The sequence below is a fragment of the Centrocercus urophasianus genome, unplaced genomic scaffold (genome assembly GCF_019232065.1).
Source record: "Centrocercus urophasianus isolate 14NV4802_14NV808 unplaced genomic scaffold, USGS_Curo_1.0 seq_13, whole genome shotgun sequence".
Classification (NCBI taxonomy): Eukaryota; Metazoa; Chordata; class Aves; order Galliformes; family Phasianidae; genus Centrocercus; species Centrocercus urophasianus.
In genome coordinates, this window is record NW_024884475.1 from 27,437,289 (window position 1) to 27,458,938 (window position 21,650).

Genomic DNA, 21,650 nt, shown 5'->3' on the forward strand with positions numbered 1-21,650 from the left:
ACCTCATCTGGAGGCTGCCCCACTAAATCACTATTTTCCCTTTTTATCTGAGATAGTTTATCCATATAATTCTGAAGTTAATCAATAACTTATCTCCTTCTGGTTTATTGTTTCTCCAGTTTGTTTCCAATTTTAATGACCAAGTCTAGTACCTACCTATTGAAATTCTGGCTGCCATCAGAACGTCTCTGAAAAACAGTCCAACCACCCCCTTCAGACATGTCACAGAAGGCCAGGAATTCATTAGGACTGTGGGTAGGTTTCATCTTGTAAAATCCACTTTGCTTGTGGCCATCACTGTAGATTTCTGCACAGTCTGTTCACAAAACATCCATTGAATACAGTGTTTAATTCTATACTTACTAGCAAAACAGAAAAGTCAATAAGGGAAATCAAGTCATATCAAGTAAGAGGCACATATGAAAAAAGCTAATAGAAAGCAAATACCTCACAAATACATTTTTATGGTTTCAATTCCTTTGGGTTAGGTGGTGACATTTTAATTTACAATGGAGTAATCCACACTGGAATCCTGTTACAATCATAATTCTCCTACATATAAACTATGCAATCTTCAGAAACAAAGATTTGGATGTAGAAGCACAGGAGAATTGCCAAATATGACAGTATGGAATTACCAGTGTTAGAAAGTAAACAATTACTGGACCTAATACTGCTGTCCCTTGTACCACACAGGTCCAAATATACACAGAAGTCTACCCTACAAAAAGTGTTATGTATGTCTAAAATGTTAAATTTGGCTTCATACCATTTTTCAGTCTGGTCTGCAATGGTTTCAAGGACTAATCACCATGTAAATCAGCATTTCAGAGGTCATGAAAATATAACAGTACTGCAATCATACCATCTTATCTCTTTTCCCTCAAGGAGTTTAGAAATGAAAGCAGTTATTTGCTTACATGTAATCTACCATCAAGCAGTCACACAGGAAAGCAGTATAGTTTTCAACATTACTGTTTTTCCTGGCAGAAGTGAAACTGATTAACTGTAAGATTTTCCCTGAATTCTTTAAGAACATGTTGGCTGAACTTGCAGGCTTGTTTGGAACTTCATGAACTACAACATTTCTTCTCAGTGAAAGCATCAATGAAGACTAGACATAGAAAATATTAAGAACTTGTATTGAAAACAAATAGCTATGCCAGAATTTGGACAAATTATACCAAAAAAATATCTAAAATATTTTAAATATGACAACTAAGATGTCTCTGCAGAAATGTTTTGAGTGGATTACAGAAAATAACTTCTCTTGCATCCATTATTTTCTCAGTAGGTAAGCAAAATACTTAGGTGTATTTTAATTTTAAGCAAGTGTATTTACTGTGGAATTCTTCCCTCACTGTATAGCTCCAAATTATCCAGATTTATTGACCTATAAAATGTAACAGCAGCCTGAATGAAATAATGCAGTATCAACAAGGGAAAGCATTTACCAAGCTATTGGGAAAGTGAAAAAAATAATCAACAGAAACCAGAAATAACTTAGATCTGTTATCCAGAATCAATTTAAAGAAAATTGAAGAATACACTTAAGAAAGGACAAAAACCTTTCAGCTAAATGTGTTTTTAATATTTTTTTTTTCCAGTAACAAAGAAGTCAGTCATAATAACAAAAGTGTCTTCCAGGATGCTGAATACGTAATTAAAAATAGAGATAAAATTTGAAGTCAGACATACAACAGCTTTTAATTTTACTTCAGTGGTGCTTTATTACATGCTTTCTTATATGCTGTATTTTCTTCCAGAAGCGAAAACACTACAATTATATTCCAACCCATGTATTGAATATCTTAGAAGTTTAGACTCTTCAGCACAGGACAACTAGAAACCAACACCAACCAAGAATCAGACCCCCAGAGTCTACTTACAATCCTATTATTGTTTGGATTTTTTTTAAATAATATTATTTTAGAAGAGTTTAAGCCTTACTCCAGCTATGACAAGTTAACACACTTTGCCTTCTTCCACTGTCAAGGGACCCAATCACCATCAAAATGCTGTTGAGGATACAAAGCCAACTTAAAACCTTGACTTTACACCTCCAGAAACAGTGAGCTGAATTTAAGTCAGTCACTATTGCAGCATGAAGAATATAATTAAGGTGAGGTCCAGACACCATCATAGCAAGCTCACACGGATGCTTTCAGGACTTTACAGTTTAGAACTCATATACCTGCATATCTATATATATATATATACCATAACATATACCTATGTACCTCATGTACCATATTCTGCAAGAACACTGTACATGCCTTTCCGAATTTGGGATTTGGTCTTAGATGTTGAGCATCTTCTATTTAACTAAACTAATTAAACTAATGACCACGTGCCCATCCTTCTCATTATCTTTCCTATTCTGCAAAGACATCTTGTTTCTAAACAAGACACTTAATTAGCAGAATATAGAGAACTTAATATATGCTGAAGTATTGCTCTCTCATACAATTAACTAGTCTCTAACTAGTCTAGAAAGACTAAAGTCTCTTATTTCTTTATTCCAGTTATAATTCAATTAATTTCAAAAATATTTTTATTTAAATTACTCTGCAAGTGGAATCAAGCTTTCAGCTCTCAAGCAAGATTCAAACATTCATTCACGGCTAAAAGTCACAAAACACTATGCTCTAATATTAAAGTAGAAGTAATATTACAACAGAGCATCTTTACAGATAACACAAAGGATATTTTAATATTCCTTGTACTATTAGCTATTTTATGCAAGACTGTCATACGTTGTTAACATTGACAGTTATGCATCTTAAAGGTGGAAGGATTAGTAAGTGCACACTGAGCATCCTCTACAAATGTTTAGCCACATCAAGCTTTAAGATGTGCTGTTGGAAGATCTCTATAGATTTAGGGTAGTAGCACTTTATCTCCTTCCCCCAAGGCTTTCCAAATAATTTTTTTCCATCTGCCTTGTCTATATTAATGGAAATTATTCTGAAGTTAATTATAGGAGTTACTAGGCCTAGTATATTCTACACAACAACAATGATTTTACCACATACAACAGATAATTACAAATTAAGAATTCTAATAATTCTAAGAATTCATCTAAGCATTCTTAAATAGGAATGCTTGAAAGCTTTAAAACTCCAGTGGTGCTGTACTTACAATTCTTCAGCATGATTTGTGCTTTCCTAACAGAAGACAGTTCTTTTCATAGTGCTAAACCACAGAAACTAAGTTGTCCCAGTAACCAGCATCATCTGCAATTGGTTTTATTTTATGGGGAATGGGCCACCAGAACTATTACTATTGTAGATAACAATAGAATTGTATCTTATGGTTAGGTATTGCTTTTTATTTACAGTAGTCCTTTAAATGAGAATTCTCTTTCATACTGAGAGAAGCATTAACTTCAAAATGACTACTGCTTGCAGCTGAGAAAGAAAGGACTTTAAGATAGCTAAGCTTTTGGGACTATCTTGTCAAAGAAATCATCTTAAAATCTATCCAAAAACCAACCATATGAGTAGGTCATATATAACACCTCCTGTGTAATCTAATTTCATCATATTTCATTTCAACAAAATAGAAATCAAAATGTGGATTTTCTAGGCCACTTTAAAGGTATAGCTCTTTGTAGCAAGTACAGCCTTCTGTGTTATCATAGATGAAAGGTGTTTGTACAACTCTGTCTTGATAACAAAGAAGGTAACAACAACTGACACGATAGAGATGTGAGTGTACGCTGTCTCTGAAAAATATTGTACTCACACACAATTATTGCCTCTAAACAGATAATGCTAAATAGTAAATTGCAAGTACTGATATTTTCTGAAAATGACAATAAAGCTCATTAAACAACCAGGAAACTACCAGGTTATTTTTGAGAAAAATGAGTCAGCTTGAAATGTGTACAGATGAGGATAAGAGACCTAGACAACTAACCAGTTAAGCTAGATCTCACACTTCCAATAGTTGCTCTGTCAAGATCAAGACCTACCTCCAGACCTAATCCTTCCCAGTGAACACCGCAAAAAGCCTGTCTGCAGGCTACTGGATTGATAACATGGGGTACAATAAGTAGGATCTTAGACCTCAAATGTTTGTATGTGAACTTCTAGGAGATTTTCTCACTGAAACATGGATTAGCAGATCGCAGGCTGCAAGATGGTACACAAACCATTGCACTCAGATTTCCATCTCCATGAGGTGTGTGTGAACTGGGGAATCTGCACTTCCGGAGCAGTTGTGAATAACCCACCTCTGCAAGAGCAAGTGTGTGCCTGGGGCACTGAGAACGTGTAAATGTGAACTGAGACAGAGCAACGGTTCTAAATCTTGTGTTAGAACTTCTTGAGATAAGTTAAGGGATGTTTAAAAATCTAATAGTTTACTAACTTCTGTAAATGCCTTCTTATTGCCTTTTTCTGTTTCATTGCTGATAATGATTCTAAATGTACTGCTCAATGATCATTTTTTAATTATGCACTATTAATGAATTAATAAACCTCTTCAATCCTGATTTCATTTATATCATGAGATGGAGATATTTTCCCCAGGACAGCAGGCCCAAGTAAGAGATAAACGCTGTGCTTGAAACAAACAATTTTCTGTGAGTTGTAAGACAATACATCAATGGATCTGATTGTGCTAAAGCTTCTGGGTATCACTACAGTGAACAGAAATGAATAGCTTCATTTCTAACCTGAATACTGTCTTTTTCCTCCCAAGTCAATGACACTGTTTTCATCTCCTCTGTCACTGTACTGTATCTTTTTCTTCTCTAAAAGCTGTGTAATTTTTAACTGCTGCTGTTTCACACGATGTTCCAGAAGTCTCACCTGGGCCTGAAGTTGTAGCTGCTCTTGAAAACAGTTCTGTAAATCCTAGAAAGGAAAGCATCTTATTATAAAAAAATATTTTTTGTAGAGTCTAACATGTGAAAAAGAAAATAAAATCTAATATGAACAAAGTACTTTTCAACAATTCCCTACAGACCCTATGTTGATTTCCACCCCAACTGTTACCTCTATTTGAAGTGATTTAGTATTCTAGAGTGTGCAGCCACAAACAACTTCACTTCAGTGATTCTGCTACCAGTTCTCACTGGTAAACATGCAGATGGGACTCAGCATACTACACACCTGAACCTATCGTAATGATCACTTACTTCCTGCCAACTTATCATGTACAGGTATTTACTATCCACGAAAATATGCTGCTAACATTAAGATTCTAAAATTCACAGTTTTAAATAAATTCACATCTATACTCTTTTCAACTTTATTGTTCATTTTTATTTTTAAATGTTAAATTTTTAAATAAATTATTTTAAAATGCTTTTATGTCACATACTTGTTATGATAAGAATGATAAGATTGTAGGAACAGTAAGAACAATGAGACATAAGTATTGTAAAATTTAGAGCACTTTTGTCTTGCCAAAATAAATAGCCCCTAAGAAACTACAAATATACACATGAAAAATAACAGCTTAAAGCCAGTATTGTACTGTGACTTGTGCACATAATTTTGCCATGCAAGAGTAGGGAGGATGCTGCAGTTCTGATATGATCGTACCTTCTAATCACACGAGCTAATGTGGTCTGTAACAACTGCCATCCATATGGAAGATTACAGTATGTTACAACACTGCCATATCACACTTAAGGAATAGGTAAATCTGAAGTAGCATACTTATATCCACCAGCATCAGTATATTGCCATCATGCTCAGGCTTCAGTTGTTTTTCACAAACACTACCACCAATGTTTTTGTCACTTTCTTGCTGCAGTGATTTTTTTTTTTCCTTCTGTCTGATACAGCTCTGCACATTTCTATGCAGCAGAAACATGGTTCTGGTTGGATATTTCCCTGTAGCAACATTAGTAGTTCTCTACAACTTCAAGAATAGACTCTGAATGAGCTAACAGTATGGATAAGAAACCGCATTTTATTTTTAATTCATGTGGAATTTTCTCATAATTTATTTGTAGCACTAGTTAAAAATCAGGGGAACTTCTATTACTGCCATGAAACATACACACAAACTGTCACTATTATGATGTTATTTCTGACAATGTGTTGCTGACAAGCAAGATAATTTGTTTTTTGAATACTAGAATGCAATTCACTTCCAACTTAAGAAATTAGCTTGGTAAGTTAACATCAGGAGGTGGATAGTTAATACCAGGGAGGTGATGGAGTCACAGACCCTGGAGGCATTCCAGAAACATTTGGATTTTGTGTTGAGGAGCATGGTTTAATGAGTACTGTTGGTGATAGGTGGATGGTTGGACTGGATGATCTTGAAGGACTCCTCCAACTTTGGTGATTCTGTGGTAAGTTTCAATAAAGTATTTGAAGCTGAAAGTATTTATGTCCTTGGTTTTATTAGAATGGTTCAAAACCATCATGGCCCACTTGACTGTAATATTCAGTCTCACAGAAAAAGTGTGTTGACCACGCATGCTGACTAAACAAAATGATACTGAGTATAGGCCTCTGCTCTAAGTACTGCTGCAGATTATCACGCGCTTGCTAAACTGCAAACTAATACATACAGTAGAATAAAAGAAGAGGGTATATACAGGTGGCAGGATGGGGCAGCACGGCTACCTCTCTACAGCTGAGCTGCCCATACTAATCAGTTTTGACAGCAAACTTGCCTGCAGGCTCCAACTGCCTGCTACTGCAATCTTGAGAAGCCATTAAAGTGTTTAACCACAAGGAGAAGTTGTAAAGTGAGAGGCACAATTTAGTAAGTGACTGTTTTTGGAAGGAATTATAAAAATCATCTAGTGACCTAAAATCCCTAGAGGCCCATCTTATTTAAAAGTACTCCCTTTAAAATTTTTCAGAATCTACCTCCAACATACTGCCTTGTAGACCACTATAAAACACCTTAACAGGCTGTAACTTGTTACTATTGCTTTTGATTGATATGAATTAAATTAAAACTGTTATAGCAGTGAAATATTTTAAAAATTGGAATTCAATTGTGACTGTCTCCAGCAGACAGTAGAGCCTACAGTATGAAAATAAAGTGAAGATAAATTGCTCTGTTTCAGTGAAGTAACTGTTTGCACTACATGTTGAGAAGCAATTACTTAACAATTACTGACAGCTCTGCTTGGGGACATGCAGCCCCATATTTAAACAATTACTGTATAATCACAATCTTCATTTTATGCCAAAGTTGCAAGACATACTTAGCAGCTAGAGTCTTCTCATTAAAGCTAATAGCATAGAACAGAATAACTTATAAAAACCATGAATACACACAAACTTAATTTGAAGCATTCTTGTCCTCTATCTTTAGACTATAAATGAACTTAGAAGAAAAATCTCAAATGATGCTAGAATACAAAATTTTAGAGATAGTTTTGGAACATTCTCAATTCTTACTATCAACGGCTACCTATAACATTTTAGCTGAAATATCAAAAGAAAGAAAGCCTACTTCATAGCAATACCTTTTCCTCAATAATCACCTATTAAAATCCAGCAGATTTATTCATTTTATAGACAAAGACAATTACAGAAGCAAATACTCCCTATTTTAAAAGCAGATAGGCAAGTAAAACGCTTCCACAAGGCAGAGCAAATAAAGCACTGTAACGTAATGGAAAGCACAACAACAATAATAGAGTAACAAAGTCACCAATTACAACAAGTAAGGATAAGCCCAAATACAGCAAAAACAGACAACTTACCCTTAGAAGGCCTTAGATAGATAAGGAATACCAACAAGAAATTTATACCTCTACTGCCAACCCTTAAATGAGGTCTGGGAAGAGGTGGATCCTGACTCCACCCCTTCCTGTCACTCAGGTATATTGCATGCACCTGAGCTCCCCTAGGTTGGTCCTGCCCTCCCACCAGGTGCTCAATCACTCTTTCCAGCTGTGACTTTGTATTTCTGCTAAAATATGCCACAAGAAATTATGCTCACCGAGTTCTAAGTTCAGTAATTACACCGGTAATTTTGAATCAACAATTCAATCTGCAAGGTCTCTGACTGTTGGGATCTTAATATCAAAGTAGGAAGGACATCCAAAACTGATATAGGATTGGTGACTGTAGCAGAAATGCTAAGTCATGGCTCAAAATAATGATTGAGCACCTGGTGGAAGGACAGGACCAACCTAGGGGAGCTCAGGTGCATGCAATATACCTGAGTGACAGGAAGGGGTGGAGTCAGGATCCACCTCTTCCCAGACCTCATTTAAGGGTTAGCAGAGGAGGTAAGGGAGTCTTGCTGGGGATTATTGCCTATCTGAGGTTGTCTGAAGGTAAGCAGTTTTATTTATTTGTTTATCTATTTATTTATTTATTTTTCTGCTTTGTTGTTATATTTAGGTTTGTTTTTATTTGTTGTAGCCAAGGGTTTTGTTACTCTGCTATTATCATTGTACTTTCTATCACGTTATAGCATTACAGTAAGACAACAAGTGTTTTGGTGGAATGAGCATGTTTTAGTATTTCTGTTGGTGAGGTAGAAGAAGGCATAAAAGGCTTCAGAAGATAAAGGAACCACAATCATTGTTTTTTAGTGTAAATTATAATGCAAGTATGGGAACAAAGGAGAGCTGCGGCTCTTTTTAGATGAGAAGTTGTATGGCTAATCAATCAGATAAAAAGTAACAGAAACATTCATTCTTTGTATCAGTAGGTTACTTCTGCAGTTACCAAGCTCATTATATACCAGCAATTTCTGAGTATTGCTTGTCTGTAGGTGTAATGCTTAAAACTGAAGGTGTTACTTTGAGTTACCTTTACTACTAAATGGGGCAACTGCCTTCAGTGCATTTTCTTACAGCTTCTGTACTAATGCATACCTCTGTAGTGAAGCAATTCCACTGTCTTCTTTTTCATACTAGTTCCAGTAACAAGCTAAATTACTTTATTTGAATATATGCTCTTATCTAATTACTTATACCCTGTTGTATATTTATGTGCCCATTTTTGCTTTTTGTATCAAAAACTTGTCTCCACTGAATGCTGAGGTTACCCCCCCAGTTCTTCAGGTTTGTTTTGTATTATCTTTTTAAATCAAAGAGTTGGCTATCAAATCTAGTTGAGGTGTTTTCTAAGAACTACAGAGAATAAGGTATGAAGTATTTAGAAGGAAGCCTAAACACAGTGAATATAACTTACAGAGCTTCTAGTGGCAGCTGTCAAGCTAACTGCAAGGAGAAAATCAATCACTATCAAAATCTTCATTCTTTCAAAGCTGTGAAGTAGAGAATGAAAGGAAACAGTAATTAATGCAAGTGTTAAAGCTAAATATTTACACTTTTTATGTATCTTCAAATATTATTAGAAATAATCTAATTAACCTGTAATTATATCCCTATATCCCTATATTTTACAAGTACAGGATGTTTATGCTTTTGTAGTGTGTAAATAGTGCAATCAAACAAAACTTAGAATGAAATAAAAGCTATTCTTTCAGGCTATTATGTATTAGAGGTTTCTGCTAATTTCAGGACTGTTGTTGAAGGTTACAAAGAGATGCAAATTACTGTGAAATAGAAACAAAAAATAGCCCTTTAAAATACTCTAAAAAGCAGGACAGTATTCTTTGTTGGTTTTCTAAAATTAGGATGAAAGCCTCTCTTACATTTAAGTAATAAGAATATGAATTTAATTAGTTATCCTTGAAGTAAGGAAAATCTCTTGTGCAACTTGTGTACCAGGAAAGGATGGAAGTAATTTTTCTATCACAGAGTAATTTCTGGATAAAATGTAATAGTCAGCAGCTTTTAGTCTAATGGTGACAAGGATCACATCTGTGAACTGACAGCTATGTATACTTTGTATTGTATGACCTATTCAATTTTAAATCCTACTGCTTCATATGAAGATTATTTTATATGATGACAAACACCATTGTATCTGACTGCTTTACAAGCATTAGCTGGTATAACTTGAAAAATTTCCAGAATGTAGATTATCTTTCAATTCACAGATGACCAAGTTCTATTTGCATAGACTATACACAAAACAATTTTAAATTAATTATTTGAACTGATTCAAGTGATCAGATGAGGGATTTTTTTTTTCTGGTGAGATGAATTCACAAGAACTGTCTGGCATTGACTTCTGTTGTTAATTTGGATTTCAGAGTGTTTTTTTTAATAAAACATGCCTTTTCATGAATTATGACTGCAGTGATTATGGCAGTGCAGCTGTTGCCGTTTATTGCAATGACGCTGTCTGTTGTGGTAGAGTAGTGACCAAACAGCATGTTGCCTGTCTGGGCAGGTTACAAATGACCTGTATTTGATGATTTCAGCCCCTACTCCATATCAGGTTAAGTATGTCACATCAAATCTTGTATTCATAGGGTCTCTGTGTATCTCTCCTGTTCCCTCCTCTGGACAGATACAGAGACAAACATGGACATAAATATAGGGTGAGTGGGATTTCCTGGCCTGCTCTGACACAGCACGTAATACAAAACTTTTGGGCTAGCTTTGGGAAATGCCACTCAATAATGAACATTTTGTTATATGCAAGATGTTTAGCTGATACCCTATAATCAACCTGTGAAAATCATGCTTTAAATCACCTCAAATTTATTTTATAAGTTGTATTTCAGCTGTCATTTCATTAACTGTAAGTGTTCTAGGGAGAGTTTTACTCTCTGACTTCATAAAGCATCAAAGAATGGAAAGGAAACTGAAGGTCATAAGGTCAAATATTTTCATTCTTACAACAAAACAGTACAAAATTAATGCTGTACTTTGTTTTCTAATCTGTGGAAGAGAGAAGAGTTGTAAGATCTGTCGTGTCATTCACTTGGAGAATAGATCTCCAAGAAACAAATAAAGAAAGAAAGGGAAAAAAAACATCCAGAAATGACTCCACCACAGAAAATGGAAAACAATACATTAAAAATATTAAGGAGTGTTGTTCCTTTTGCAAGAACACCCAAATCTTAATCCATGTCTCAGATGAAAGCAAGTGCATACTTAGTTTTTTTTTTTGTGTTGCTGATGTTGGCTAAGTCTAAGGAGACAGCTTTTGCTGAGGTATTCAAAGCTTTTGTTCTAAAACCAGTTTGTTTTATAAAACCAGTGTTTGCCAGTTCAAATAAATAAAAGTAACTTGTGCTGGAGATGCTCGTTGCTATGAAAAACATCTCAGATAATAGACATGAGGCTTAATTAGCACACATAACAGAATGCTGGATCTTAGTGAAATGTTTCTGAGTTAAAAGCACAAGCCCTTAATAGCTGCTTTCTGTATTAGTAAAAGGGAGGTTTAAGGGCAGGTCTTGTGAAACTTCACAGTTTTATTCGTATCAAATTATATGTATAGTCTAAGATTACACCTGGATATGTACTTTTATGATGATATGGAAAGATTTCTCCTATAATTAAGTTATTAATTTATAATATAATTAACTTTCTTTCTGCGTAATTAAAGTTATGGAAAAGTACCTCTAAAGATTCCCGCATTTCTGTGCCTGGGCTTTCTTTACAGCAAACATGAGAATCTGTCTGCCAAAAGCACATCTACTGATTTCAAACCTGTCAAAATGATCATGTACAAACTGTGCTTTGTTAGCACACTGGGCACAAAAATTGAGCCCATTTCCTTATCTGAAAAATGGACACTCATACATGATTTTATCCATTTCTAGGCCTGGAAAGCAACCCTTATTCAAGAGCTACGCATTATTATAATCTAATGAACTACAAATTTGAATATGAAGTTTATTAACAAACTAACTAGATAGCACAGCAAATTAGATAGATACTACTGAAGCAACACATTCATCGTTAGCAACGTGGTACGATGTCATATGGCCTTTACAAATAAACTACTTTTAGTCCATAGCTATCCAAATTATGCTAAATTCTTTCTTCCTCCCCCACAGGTAACTAAAATATTTACCTTTATCCTCTGGAAAGAACTCAAAGCTGTTAAATCTTCTTAAGCTGATGCAAAGAATTCCAGACCCCTTCCCAGACTGCGATTGTTTTTGCTATTAAATTCTGTAGTGCTGAGGCTTACATCTGCTATGAGTCAGTGGGCAGGAATGTTACTGAGGAGCTGCAGTTCTCAGGACTGATTGCAACATAAGAAGGAAGATAATTCTTTGTCTAACACAGCAGTTCTGAAATAAAATAGACCAAAAATAACAAATAATCATTTGCTTTCTTTTACTGCTGTGATCCAAGAAATTGGTCTCAGAATGACATCCAGCTTTCCTGAAATGGAACCTAAATCTCTTATGCTTCAGAGCTAAAAAGAGCTTAACTGACTTGACCGATCAGTAACACTCTCAGAATATAACTTAATGGTTAGAGCTGATGTAGTAAAAATCTGCTTAAAACAAACAAAAGAAAACAATACAGACAATGCCAAGGAGAACAGGGAGGAAAAGAGAGAATCCTGTATGATGTAGTTATTTTTTAGCTGAATTGAAAGGCACCTGGAAGTGTGTGAGCTCAGTGACTCAGTTGGAAAGCATCACTTTGTATATAACCATCTTAGATCCAGATGAATACAACAAACTTTTTGAAAAATGTAATTTGTTCTGAGTATTTGCTCTCCAATTATGCTAGTTCTTTCCAAATAGTTCAGCAAATGACTTTCTGGACTGCTTCTAGACAAAGTGTGCTTAAGGAAATACAGAACAACAGAAATAAAGATCTTTACATTCCACAGATACACTCTCAACTTCCTTTTGAAGACAAACATTTGTTAAACCTTCAATTTTTTTCTTATCTGGAACCCAATTACCTGGCAGTATCTCTCTTTACTAATTACATTACATTTTAACTGAATTGAGTTTAAGTAATTGAAACGAACTCCTCATGAATGGCCAACACTAAGAATCATTAAAAAGAAGTGATCAGCAGTTAATTTTCATGGGGAATTTCACTATGGTTATTGACTTTAGGAAGGAGGTATTGTATCTGTTCATAGCATGACTCCTGACTTAGCTCATAAAAGTATAATACTCAGTGTATAGGCTCTAACTGAGGAAGTAGAAAAAAGGCATGGTGTTTTCAACTTCTATTAAGGATTCAAACAAATTGCTGAGGACTAGAATTTACTATTTAATGTTTTTAAACTAAGACTAGATGGCTAGAATTATGGCTGTGGTTCAGTTAAACATGACTAAATTCAGAGCAAGAGCTATGTACAGCAACAAGTCAAATCTGTTATTCAAGAGGTCTATAAGCTACATATCAACTGAGTGATTTTACAAGAATAAATATATTAAATAAAAGATTCTTAGAGTCTGCAAATAAAAGTAATATAAGCACAGAAGGAAAAGACCTGGCTGCTCACACAAACTTCCTTTGAATTTGCTGCTCTTGGAGTGGTTTTCACAGAAGTGTAAAAACACATGCAAGGATTGTTATTTATTTCAGGTTTTTGACAAAAGTACATTTAAAGAATAAAATTCTATTGCTCACTTTAACGCTAAACCACATGCTTATTACCTCCCCTAAGCGAGGCAAAATTTGTTGTGTTTAATCCCTTTATTTTTGAAAAAGTTTTCGGTAAATAACTGAAAGTAACGCAGTGGACTTTGCTCCAAGTGTATTAGACCTTTCAGCCATGTATTTCCTGAGATATTTTAGCTGGTAGCAGTTCAACAGCTTATAAAATCAGAAAATATGGGATAGATAATGTTTTCGTATCACACTTTTATCATTCAGTCTTAAAAGAAATTGCAAGCTCATAAGAAGCTTTTGTGGTACAATCGGTCACCAGTTTTCCATGATAAAATCTAATATAGGTGTTAAATGCTCTTTATAAAACTGACTCTTATCTAGGAAAGTTTTAAATCACAAACATCACAGTGAAATTTGAGAGGGTCAAAGACTGTACAACGGTGACGTGGTAACTTCGTGCTTGCCAAAAAACTACTTCCATTCCATCTGTTACAAATTAATTTGTTTGTATTCTTCTCAGGATTGTTTTGTTTAATGCTAAGGGTAAAATAGAAGACGTGTGATGGACTCCATTTAGGTTTGACTCAAATCACATTTGAAAACATGCATTCAGCTTTACATATCCAAAAAGGGGCAAACGGTCTTTCACATTTTCCAAACAGTAACAACAGTATAAAGAAAATGCTTTTAAGTGGCTGTTTAGTTTCTCAGCTTAGCCACCAGGCTTTTTCTGAATATGGTACCTAGTTATCCTCAGTAATGTGTAAATGTAACCATTTTTTGTTTGTTTTTCATTTTTTCACTAAAACAGAGCTGAAATCAAAGATAAGCCAACTTCAGCTTTATGCACTTTTTCCTTTGTATGTTTATATTTTTAAAGGTAGCCTCCTTTACAGTAATAAGTGTACAGTTTTTTTCTATTGATTAACTCTAAAATTGTTTCCCATGTTTATAATTAAATCTGGTTCAGTAGTTACTGTAATTGATAATGTGCCAGTTGCCAGATTACTGTTATATCTTCATGTTGTAATTTTATTCCACAAATGAAAATGCTACATAAGAGGTTTACACAAATTTCTATTTCTCATGGCTATCTGCATAGCTGGCTGCCATGTTAAATGGCCTCCAATCCTCCAGAGACCATTGATGAAGGTGATCATAATGCCCTTCATTTGTGTGGAGCTAATTTAGATTGTTCAACAGTTCACTTGGGTTGTATTTACTGAAGATTAACTTACAAGTTCAATGAGTAAAAATAAAGAAAAACTACAGTTTGGCCTGCAATAAGTTATAGCCACTGAATTTCTAGAAGTTAAATAGACTTATTAGGCATTTTATGCTAATTTGGAGCCACATATGAAAAAACAATGTGATACTAACTTCAGCATTAATATTCTCAGTGATTCTAGTTACTAAAGCTATTCAGCACTTCAAAATTCCGAAGGAATAATTAGAACAACATAAGTGGAATCTTACTTAAAAGACTGCATCTCTCTTACGTGGACTACTCATTCACATGAAAGATGGTTATATCAAAGTATTAAAATAGCTACACAACCATATAAAGTTAAAGTGACATGCTCATGAGGTGTTCATGATGGGCATTTTTGATGCAATTACTATTTATAGGATAGCCTATGACGTTCTGCATATATACTCATAACAAATCATCAAAATGACTCAGTATCACTGTTCACTCTTCTAATTCTCCACATATTTGGCACTACCATGAGTTCTTAATTACTTTCTTTCCCACAGTTGCTCTACTGACAAATTTTTCTCTAATTGTTGCCTTCCTCCAGTATTTTACTCTTCCTTCATTCCAGTGATGTGCAGTTCCATCAGTAATATCCCATGCCACTTCCGTGGTGCTCAGGCTTCAGGAAAGCTACCTGAATCTGTGGTCCACCAGAGGCCTCAGTCTTTAGAGCAGGCAGTGGCCATATATTGTTTCACTTTCCTATCTGCCTAAGGTATGTAATGCACTTGTTTATACATCACAGTTAATTATTCCCCTCATGAAGTTTATGAATACTTTGCTTTTCAATACCAGATGAACAAGGGTGCTACACGCCAATACTTTACTTTTGGGCAAATAAAAACTTAACAGCGCTTGATTCTTTTAACATGAGGTCTTCAAAATGGCTTGCCACAATTCCATTGAGAGCAATGGAATATTCAGAAATACTGAAGTTAATGTATAAATTTCTATATGTTTCATCCACTGCAAATTAATTGCACAGAGTGACCAGGACCTATGACTGTGTTGTACAGTACGTAAATAACAGATCTAAATTTTGCGTAACTACATGATGAATTCAAAATGTTAGGATAATGAATGTGATTCCCTGATGAAGCCAAAAATTGAAATGACACCATGAACTTATTTTTTTGATGTACTGTTCTAGTACACAACAATAAACCTCAGTCTTTAAATAATTAACCTCATTTTGTGTAGTCTTTTAAGAAACAGGTATAAAATTTAGACATAGACGGAAAGCAGCAACAAACCTTCATTACCATGGACAGGATGGAAATTCAATGTAATTAAACATTTTATAACACTCCGAATATTGGGAAACCTTAACATTTCTCATTTAAAAAAAAAAAAAAGAGCAGTTCCTCCCATAGATAGTAGCAACACAGTATTATTAGCATAGATAGAATATATAACAAGTTTAAAGTGTAACAAGCATCTAGATCTTTATACACCTCAAATATGAATTAAGCTCTGCTGTGTGGAAGAGTATATGGTTGACAGGCGACTTGCTGAAGATCTTAGTGCAAGAGCATAGAAGAATTTTCTTGTCCTTTGATTCAATTCAGATGAGCAATACATGTGGTACTTCCAAGCTATGCAATCATTTTATCTTCACATATCTTTTATGTTTTCATTTTTCCTTCAGTCTGGCAGGTGTTTAGATAGAGACTCCAGAAATCTAAATAACCTGGACAGTGTTGTAATGCACAATGACCATCCCAGATAGTATGAATTGGAGGCTGTTCCTACTTACTTGTCTGAGGAATCTGCAAATATGCCTAACTCAAATTTATCATTTCAGAACAGCCATTTTTAAGTGCTTTTGCTATCCAGGGAATGAACTGCAGATGTTATTACTGAACCAGAAACAAACATAATAAGTGGATGAGGCTGTCATAACTAAGAGTACAGTGTATCAGAAGTAATGCTGAAGTAAACACAAAGATGGACGTGCAGATTAAGCACTTTATTTGGAGATTGTGAAACTGGATCTGAAATTAAAAGTGGAACAGTGCTTACAATCTTGCTAGTTTCTGTGCTACAGAGACCTTTAAGATGATCTTCAAAATGGGCTGTAATGGAGCCTGCCTTGAAAGCAGAAAATGAGAATATGTATTCTATTCTCCTAGGGCTGCTTAAGCAGGGCAACAGCAGTGCTCCTGATGTGTTTTGGTTGTGAGAAATAAGCATGCTTAATAAAACCAAACTGATTACATCTTGTCTCCACCCCATCAATTATACAACTGGAAAACATCTTTCCAATCTAGTGTTATGCAAAAATAGGAAAAAATAACTTTAGTACAGTAGTCTGATAGATGGTGTGTAGCCATATTTCATGGCATACAGACATTTTTGGTCAGTTTAATTTTTGCAAAAAAAAAAAAATCTTTAATAGAATAATCAGAGCAGACAACTATTCGAACCAAATGCTGTGGTAATTACTGCCTTTGCTTCAATGTAGTTTAATACAATTCTCCCCAATTTTCATATCTCTTCACTCTCAGTTGAACTCTAACCTTCATTTCTTGTCACTAGTCTTCACACACATGTATTTTGTTTGCTTTCTTTCCCTTCAGTATAAAATAAAGTAAAATTAACAAGGTAAGGACAGCAGATATAGGAAAAATCACATCTCTGACAGTCAAATTTAATTAGGATTGAAAGTTACCTCAAAACATAATTTATTCAGTTTCTGTGAGGGTGCATTCATTAGCACGTCTGCTGATGGAAGGACTTATAACAGAAATCTTTGCAGGAGGAATTAGTGTCATTCTATAGGCTTATTAGCATAGAAATGGGACTTCCCAAGAAAGAAGGTTTTTTTTGTTTGTTTTTAATTAACAAAACGTTCTATAAGCCATATTGTATTTGTTCACAGTTCTGTCCGAATTCTGAGATGTTATTTTAGGACTGTAACAGAGAACAACTTAAAATAATGCTCCTTGTAGTGCAATCTAAGTTTTCTGAGTGCTTATTATACCATTTTTAGTCCCCCACGTGCAACAAAAAAATGGTGTTGAGGAGCTGGTAATGTTTAATTTGTTTGGATTTATTCACTTATTTAAATAAGAAAAAACTCACAGCCAATCCCAGAAGAGAGATAAAAAAGTAGAAAGAAGAGAAAAATAATTCTAATGGCAGGTGGAAATCAATACAGTGATCCTGTAAGGGCTTAGAAGAGACACACTATCGATATATTATGTGTAATTGTAAGGAAGGGAAAACACACAGCTATAACATTTAGGTCACAGTAAATTCTAGTATCTATTTAATTTTTTGTTGTTGTTTTCGTTTTTCCTTGTCTTGCAATTTTTTATCTGAGTGTATTTTAAGAGTAACCGCAGAAAAAAATACAATGGTAGTCATTCTACTATGGCATTTTTTTTTCTCTTAAATTCTGCTTCCCCCTGCTGGTCAGTGGAAGGTATGCCACCATGACAATACAAAGCGAACAGCAGCCTTGTCAGTACTGTGCTGAGCATCCAGGCATGGTACCCCAGGCCAGGATAAAAGGACATTGGTGGAGTATAATATAGTTGAATAACATCTATTCATTACATGTAGAGTTTCTCTGTTGCAGATTCTTTTTGAAGTGATTTCACTTACAGATGTACAGTCACGTAGCCAGTGGTAGAAATTGGAGCAAAATGCTGTGATGACTCACTTTTCACGTACTACGTGTGGTCCAGAACTGTTCCTTCAACTCCCAGGCAACTGCTGGAGAGAAATTTATTTATTTATTTATATTTATAGAAAAATCTTTATTTCACGAAATTTGTTCCTTTACTAAGTTATAGCTAAGTTATAGACTAATGTGTCATTTACTATTTTCCCCCTTGGATCAAAACACATTCATGCAGATGATAATGCGTGGGGATTTAACTATACTTCCAGGCAGTATCAGTAGAGTGCCTTTAGCCCAGAATGAACCGTGAGGCTTAGGCGATACTTTGTAAACTCATTATTCCTTTTCCTTTTTCCCCTATGTTCCCCCTTCCCCCAAAAAACACTGTTAAGAACAGAGACCTGCAAACTACAAGCATTAAAGCAAGTAGCTGAGCAACTACAATAACAATGCAGGAAAAGCACAAAAAGAGGAGGGATGGATTTAAAGGATTCCCACCTTTCCACCGCTGTATTTTTTTTTTAGCTATGAGTTCTTATGGGTGACCAAACAAATGCAGACAGAAACACACTCTGTAAGTCGATACTGCCTCAAAGAAAAAGGACCCTGGACGTTTTTCACGCCCTGTGGTTTTGATGTTATTATTTTACTAGTCTGGTAAAGTCACTCACAGAGTACACCACCGTTTTCGTATTTTAGAAGCAAAAAGTGTCCGAAGATACGTCAGCGGGCAACTCCCGGGCCGCCAGCGCTGGATACGAGCCAATTCAGTTACTGTCCTGAGAGCTGTTCTGACTAAAAAACTACAGCTCCCAGGAGGCATTGCGCCCGAGTAGCGCAGGCGCAAGAGCGCCCCGGGGGGTGCATTGCATGCTGGGATTTGGAGTTCCCGCCGCCGTGTGCTAGGGCAGTCCTCAGCCGATAGCGCTGCGGGCCTGAGACTCGTAGAAGCGCGGGAAGAGCCAGCCACGCCGCTCAGCCGTCACGCGGTGCGGCGCAGATGGCGCTTGCGCAGCGCGGAGGGGCATGAGCGAGCCGCGTTACTAGGTAACCGTGTGTATCCGTCCGCGGGGGCCGCCTCCCGTTCCCCTGGCGGTGCGGCGAACAAGATGGCGGCGGTGGCCTTTGAGGTAGCGCTGTGAGTCCCTCGGCCTCCGCTCTTCTTTGCGGCTGGAAGGTGAAGTCTTCGACTCTGCAGCCCGGGAGTGGTGAACGGCGGTGGAGGAGAAACCGGGCCCGGGTGCCCTCCTCTTCGCCGCGGGGTGAGCTGATCCTTTTGGAGGCCTTCGGGCGGCCGCCCGGCGCGGGGTCGTGCGGGAAGGAGTCGGCTGGCGAGGAGGGGGGCTTCGCCTCGCTGCTCGGGCGGTGGCGAAGGCCGGGGGGAGACAGCGGGCCCGGAGACCCCGCAGGGCGGTAGGTCGGGCACGCCTGTCCGCTCTGGGGAGAGGCGCGTTGCCCTCTCTCCAGGGTGACGCCGAAGGGGTGTCGGCAACGGCCGCGGCTTTGCCCTCGAGGCTCGGAGCAGAGCCCGCCTTCCTCGCTGCCGCGGGCTCCGGCGCTGAGGGAGCGGGAGGCCTTCGGCGCGTCTCACGAAGGCCGTCGAGCAGCAGCGTTGCTCTGCGCTGCCCGTGACGGCGGGACCCACCGGGCCCTGAGCGCGCTGCTGCAGCGGGTAGTCCTTCCTTGGTCCGGGTGATTAGGTTTGTGGCTCTCCTTGCTTCCGTGTGGGCTGTGCTGTGCGGGAGAGAGCTTTCTCTGCCATCTGCATGTCGGTATTACACGGTTGGCAGTACTGTGTAGGTGTGTTCGATGACTTAATGCTAAATTGCAGTGCTCAGAGTGGAGTGTGTATCTAAAAAGCTGAGTTTAAGATGTACTTGATATCATCTTCCATCTTTATGTGATGGCTTTTTATGACTGGGTTTTTTATTTAGCCTTTTCAAGCTTCTGAGCACGAAGGGGAGTATTGCTCACATCTCTTGCAACTGAGATGAATGCTGTAGTAGAAAAGAGTGCCAACAGTGAATCCACTGCAGAAAAAAGATCTTGTGTGTCTTCTGTATTTTCATTATATTAGCATGTCTTCTTATGATGCTTCTGGCAATTTGCACGTTGCTGTAAATTGCAAAATGTGTGTGACTATAATTGTGTAGATGGTTTGATGTGTAAATGTTGTGACTTTAATCTCGAATGCTATTTTCTCATTGCTGTAGTAAACATACTTGAAAGGGTTTTCATCTCCCTGGTAAATATTGCGAGGTATGTACATGCAGAAATAGAGAGAGCTCTCTTATGGATTCCCCATTGTCCAAGGAGCTGAGACTGTTACTGCATTGCTGCTTTCAGAAATAGAACAATGGAAGGACTCCAAAGTGTTTATAGGAGGATTTCATCTGGAAATAACTGGTATACTGAAAAGTAAGGCAATACACAAATTAGTGAAATATGTTGGGGATGAAAAACAGTACTGCTTAGGTGAGAGCTTCATCTCCAAGAAAAAAGCCAGCTGAACCTCTTTGATTCGTTACTGCATTGAGAAAAAATCAGCATAGCTGTGTGAATGTAAGTTTCCTTGTATATAACTTGTTTGGGAATATCCCAGACGATAGTAACAATGTTTAGAGACTTCTTGTCTGAGAAGAGCGCAGTGCAGTTAAAACATTTTTCTTACAGTCCACTTGCTGGAAGCAGTAAGGTTACTGTGATTTTTGAGCTGTATATAGTGGGGTACATTGGCATGCACCTTACCTTTATATGCTGAGAAAACTACTCAGAGTGTTACTTCCAGAATTAATCATAGAATGGCTTGGGTTGGAAGGGACCTCAAGGATCATCAAGTTCCAACCCCCTCCCGCAGGCAGGGGTGCCATCTGCTAGATCAGATTGCCTAGGGCCCCATCCAAACTGACCTTGAATACCTCCAGGGACGGGGCATCCACAGCCTCTCTGGGCAGTCTGCCTGTTCCAGCACCTCACCGCCCTCTCACTGAAAAACTTCTGCCTGACATAGAATCTAAATCTCCCCTCCTTAGTTTAAAACCATTTCCAGTTGTTCTGTCACTATACCTGTGTAGAAAGTTGATTTCCCTCCTGTTTATAATCTCCCTTTAAATATTAGAAGGCTATTATGAGGTCTCCCCACAGCCTTATCTTCTTCAGGCTGATACCTGGAGCAAAGATAGTTGAAGATAGTTTTTTGTGGAAAATTTTAGATTAAGTAAATATGAATATTTTTTGTATTAAATTACAAGCTTAATATTTTCACTTCTCTTTTTTTTTTTTTTTTTTTTTTTTTTTTTTTTTTTTTTTTTTTTTTTGTTTTTTTTTTTTTTTTTTTTTTTTTTTTTTTTTTTTTTTTTTTTTTT

The 21,650-nt window shown here is 36.7% G+C and overlaps 2 protein-coding genes across 11 annotated transcripts in view; one reads left to right on the forward strand and one right to left on the reverse strand.

The window, feature by feature from the left end:
- Positions 1 to 19,145, reverse strand: part of FGL1 (fibrinogen like 1) — a 27,999-nt gene extending 8,854 nt beyond the window's left edge. Inside the window, exons 1-6 of one of the 2 annotated variants that reach the window (XM_042812770.1) lie at positions 18,957 to 19,145; positions 18,325 to 18,374; positions 11,883 to 12,105; positions 9,135 to 9,210; positions 4,682 to 4,862; positions 157 to 316 (exon numbers count right to left, since the gene is read on the reverse strand). In XM_042812770.1, the coding sequence (XP_042668704.1) occupies positions 157 to 316; positions 4,682 to 4,862; positions 9,135 to 9,200 (407 nt within the window). In that variant the 5' untranslated portion in view covers positions 9,201 to 9,210; positions 11,883 to 12,105; positions 18,325 to 18,374; positions 18,957 to 19,145. Of the gene's footprint in view, positions 1 to 156; positions 317 to 4,681; positions 4,863 to 9,134; positions 9,211 to 11,882; positions 12,106 to 18,324; positions 18,378 to 18,956 lie in introns of both variants that reach the window. The other variant, XM_042812771.1, reaches the window with a different exon arrangement.
- A 190-nt stretch (positions 19,146 to 19,335) lies between these two features.
- Positions 19,336 to 21,650, forward strand: part of PCM1 (pericentriolar material 1) — a 39,183-nt gene continuing 36,868 nt past the window's right edge. For 4 of the 9 annotated variants that reach the window (XM_042811398.1, XM_042811390.1, XM_042811391.1 and 1 more), the window contains exon 1: positions 19,336 to 19,547. The gene's annotated coding sequence lies outside the window, so the exon portion shown is untranslated. The remainder of the gene's footprint in view (positions 19,548 to 21,650) is intronic. The other 5 variants (XM_042811394.1, XM_042811395.1, XM_042811392.1 and 2 more) reach the window with 2 other exon arrangements.